This window comes from Palaemon carinicauda, chromosome 15 (genome assembly GCF_036898095.1).
Source record: "Palaemon carinicauda isolate YSFRI2023 chromosome 15, ASM3689809v2, whole genome shotgun sequence".
Lineage (NCBI taxonomy): Eukaryota > Metazoa > Arthropoda > Malacostraca > Decapoda > Palaemonidae > Palaemon > Palaemon carinicauda.
The window spans coordinates 133,355,638-133,360,637 of record NC_090739.1 but is presented as its reverse complement, the minus strand read 5'-3'; the positions used below and the strand labels follow the sequence as shown (position 1 = coordinate 133,360,637).

Here is a 5,000-nt window from a genome sequence, read left to right as displayed (position 1 = left end):
CCTCATATCATAGAGCATGCCTTCACACGAGCGGTTATTTTCCGTTTATTATTATTATTCATTATTTTTATTATGTATTATATTATTAAATTATTATATTATATCATATTATATTATATTATTATATTATTATATTTTTATATTATTATATTACGTTTACGTATTCTTTTTATTACTTTTGATTAATTTTATTACTTTATATTCTTTTTATTACGTTTATTCTTTTTATTACTTTTTATCCTTTTCATTCTCTTTATTATTTTTTATTCTTTTTATTTAGATGATGATTGATAATATATATATATATATATATATATATATATATATATATATATATATATATATATATAGATAGATAGATATGCATATATAATGTATATGTATATGTATAATATATAAAGTATATGTACAGTATGTGTATATATACATATATATATATAATGTATATGTATATGTATATGTATATATACATATACATTATATGTATTTATATAATGTATATGTATACTTATATATAAAATTTATATTTAGATTTATAATGTATGTGTATACATACTGTATATGTAATATATATGTATATATAATGTATGTATGTATATATATTATATATAGTGTATATATATTTATATATACAGTGTATATATATATATATATATATATATATATATATATATATATATATATATATATATATATCTATATATATATGGTATATGTAGTTAAATATATATATATATATATATATATATATATATATATATATATATATATATATATATATATATATATATATATATATATATGATGATTCCTTTAGTTCTTCTTGTATTAAACTTTCTCAGTAAATCTTTTTATTAATTGTCTAGTATTCTTACCTTTACTTACTATTTCTTAATTGTATTTTAGTCTATTCTTGTTTAATACATAATGAGTATCTCAGGAGTTAACATAAGAAAAGTTACGTGGGTGAGGGATACTCGTTACCAAGTTTTTCCTTTACTAGACATAAAAAGGTTGAACAGTCACTTACAATGCAGTTTTAAAAGAGAATGGGTTTTACATAAATCTGTAGCGTTGAATTCAGAAGTCTTGACACTGGCTGAATAGTTAGATGTATTTTTGTTTAATTGGGCCTATACGTCAATTGTAGGCCTTCTGCCGTCGCTGAAGTAGGAGCCTAAGTCAGGTGGTGGGAAGGCTGGCGCGATGTTCTAATTGCCTCTGTCACTCTAGGACGTCACGCCAAACACACTCACAGTCTATCAGGTGCGGGCGTAATAATTCTGTTCGTCGTCCTTCGTTTCAAGGGATAGTTGGTTCCCCTTAATTTCTCGGCTGCTAAACGGTCCTGAATATACACCGTCCTTCAGCTACAACTCGCTGTTCGCCTCGAGTCCGGCAGGTTAAAGTAGGTCTTTAGACCTGGTATACTGAGTGACTGATTAGGAAGGAGAGAGAGATCACCTCTCACTGTTGCTTATATATCGTCGTCCTGGGCATGTGAAGCTATCCTTAATCACGTGACGGTTTCTAGGTTTTTCGCGCCTCCTTTCGTCGGGGCCCCATGAGTCATATCTTTACAATTACTACTAACTGCATTTGTCTCTCTATTTCTTATCAACTGATAACTGATAAAACTCATTAATAAAGGTATCAATAACATACATAAACCTTCTGCATATGAAATTTATCCAAAAACAATCATTTGTCTGACACCACTCGGCCGGCTACTAGGATTCTTATAGAATCCTCATACCACAAAACAATAAACTTATTCCTTAGGTTTCCCAGTAATAACTACTAGTAACTCATTAATCCTTTCTAACTTTTTGAAAATCAAATACTTCAACACATTATTGGTTACCACTGTAATGAGCACAATCAAAAATACATTACACATACTTAGAAATGGTGCAACATCTTGCCTGTGTCCCTTTTGTAATCAACTGTTAATTTGTAATTTTTCACTATTTAGTATTCCAATGACTTTGATTCCAATTTATATAACTTAATAATGTTGGAAATTATTAACTTAACGATTTTCACTTTTAACTTGCCACTATTTTTGTTATATTTCAACAGAGCACTTCTTCAACAGGTCCTCACTCCACCGCTGTAAACGAATTTATTCTGGAACCTGGTAACGCTAAAGGACTTGAGAAGGATATTTTGAAAAATGGAACGGTGAAACTTATGCTCAACATCAACACCCAGTCGGAAGAGAGACTAGAGAAGCTTGTGGATGCAAATATGGAAGAGTTCAAGATGGAAGTCGGATTGGAAAAGATCAAGAAAAATGAAGCAGATGAGGACAAGGTTAGAGATGAGGAGAAGAGTAAAAATACGGAGCTTGATCTAGAAGAAATAGAGAAACTCGAAGAACAAAAATGGATGGAGGATGAGGAGAATCTTGGCCTGAAACACGACTTGGAAGCATTACGAAAAAAGGAAGAGAAAAGGATAACACTGCTGGGAAAGAAAGTGAAAGCTGGAGAACTGATTCCCAAAGAAGTAAACTTATCCCTAACTGAAAAAGAAAGGGTTTTAATGTGCCTTCAGGAATATAATAAGATTTCTGCTAAAATTAAGGACTTTAAGATGTGGGAGGCATGCACACTATTCTTCCCAGTAGTCAGACCACTTCGGAGGTACTGGGAAAGAAAGTTGGATGATCTTATTCTAGAAAACTACTCGTATATCATATGTGGAGACACTGAAGCCCCAGAAGAAACGTCTGAGGAGAATCAAAGAAAGCTTCAAAGAGAAATTGAGGAACAGAAAGAGAGAGAGAAATGGGAAGAATTGGAGATTGAAAAGGGATTGATGAAGATCAGGGAAATTGAAAAGGAAAAATTGATAGCAATAAAGGAAAGGATAAAGAGGAAGGAAAACCTACCTGAAGTAAAACGAAGCGAAGACGTGACACAAAGAGAAAAACAGCTACTCGTAAGAGAATATATTGGCATTGCAGAAGAACTACAGTTCATAAAGTTGGTCATTATTGATTGGCCTATCGTCATACCAATCATGAAGCGACGGGAAAAGGTATATAGAAAGAGGATTGATAGAATCCTGCTCGAGAACTTCTACGTATTGTGTGCAGATGAGGACAAGAGTAAAATTACGGAGCTGGATCTAGAGGAGAATGAAAGAAAACTCGAAGAATAAAAAGTGAAGGAGGAAGAGGAGAATGATAGAAAGCTCGAAGAACAAGAAGTGAAGGAGGAAGAGGAGAATGAAAAAAAGCTCGAAGAACAAAAAGTGAAGAAGGAAGAGGAGAATGAAAGAAAGCTCGAAAAACAAAAAGTGAAGGAGGAAGATGATAACGTACGAATTGAAGGTGAAGTGAGTCAGGATATTATTGATGCTGATTTAAGTGAATCGGAAGATGTGATCCAGGCAGATATCAATTGGCAAGTTGCCCTGGAAAACATAATAAAAAAGGAGCAGGGGAGAATAGAATAAATCGAAAAGGATATAGAAAATGAAAAACGACAAGCGGAATTAAAAGCTCTGGATAAATATGACAAAATTCAAAAGAAGTTAGCTAAGGCCAAATTGTGGGAAAGAAGGTTGCTTTTCTTAAACTATTGTGGAAATGGCAAAACAAAAATTGTAATAAGAAGCTTGATAAACTAGTAAAGAAAAATTTGTCAATGCTAAATCCTGACAGAGTAGATTAAATTTAGAGCAATGAAAGTGGTCAAAGGATTGGAAACACCCGAGGGAAAAAAAAAAGAATGGTAATATTTTTAGGATGAGTTTCAGTTAAATTTTGAGGAGAATATTAGTTTTATTTTACTATTATAAGGAAATGATCTTTACAAACCATTTTGTGATGATTCCTTAGTTTCTCTTGTGATTGGAAACACCCGAGGGAAAAAAAATGGTAATATTTTTAGGATGAGTTTCAGTTAAATTTTGAGGAGAATATTAGTTTTATTTTACTATTATAAGGAAATGATCTTTACAAACCATTTTGTGATGATTCCTTAGTTTCTCTTGTGATTGGAAACACCCGAGGGAAAAAAAATGGTAATATTTTTAGGATGAGTTTCAGTTAAATTTTGAGGAGAATATTAGTTTTATTTTACTATTATAAGGAAATGTTCTATACGAACCATTTTGTGATGGTTCCTTGGTTTCCCTTGTAATGAAGCTTCACAATAAATCTTCTCATTGATTATCTAGTATTTTATTTACCTTTACTTACTAATTCTTAAGTGCATTTAAGTCTTCTCTTATGTTTAATACTTATTGACTCCTCTCAGGAATTTACTTTAAGAAAAGTTACGTGGGTGAGGGATACACTATACCGCTTTTGTTTCTTTACTTGGACTTGAGAAAGTTAAACAGTCACGCACAATGCAATCACACTAAAAAAGAGTTTACATTAATCTGTAGCGATGAATTCTGAAGTCTTGTAACTGGCTGAAGAATCAGATGTTTCCTTGCTTTAATTGGGCCTATACGTCAATCGTAGGCCGTCTGCCGTCGCTGAAGTATGAGCCTCCGTTTAACGGGTTGGTGATCGTAATATCATTCCTTTACGTCAATATATCATTTTTTTTCAAACGGTAAATGCCTGGCAACATTTACTCCAGGATTTCTAGCAGTTTTTTTTGTTTTTTGTTTTCGGCGAATTTTTAAGTGCACTGTTATAAAGTTATAGAAATTATATATAGTTTTGTATGAGATAAGTTGAAATTTTGAAGAGATTTTTGGGGGGTCAGAATCAGAATTTTTTTGTAATTGATTATAAGCATTATTTTGACATGTCTACATGAAAATTGCATTATAATACAGTTGAGAATTAAAAATCCTAGAAATCAAGCTAGTGTTGAATAAAACTTTATAAGACAATTTACTTTACAGTATTTGATATAATTGCGTAAAGTAAGAGTTAAAGATTTGATATTATTATTATTATTATTATTATTATTATTATTATTATTATTATTATTATTATTATTATTATTTGTTAAGCTACAACCCTAGTT

General features: G+C 31.1%; 1 protein-coding gene and 1 long non-coding RNA gene across 2 annotated transcripts in view; both read left to right on the top strand.

The window, feature by feature from the left end:
• Window positions 1–4,186, top strand: part of LOC137654756 (uncharacterized) — a 129,090-nt gene extending 124,904 nt beyond the window's left edge. Inside the window, exon 2 of the mRNA XM_068388691.1 lies at window positions 2,099–4,186. Coding sequence (XP_068244792.1) covers window positions 2,194–3,168 — 975 coding nt within the window. The 5' untranslated portion in view covers window positions 2,099–2,193 and the 3' untranslated portion in view covers window positions 3,169–4,186. The remainder of the gene's footprint in view (window positions 1–2,098) is intronic.
• Window positions 1–5,000, top strand: part of LOC137654757 (uncharacterized) — a 304,393-nt gene that overhangs the window by 125,187 nt on the left and 174,206 nt on the right. The window lies entirely within an intron of this gene.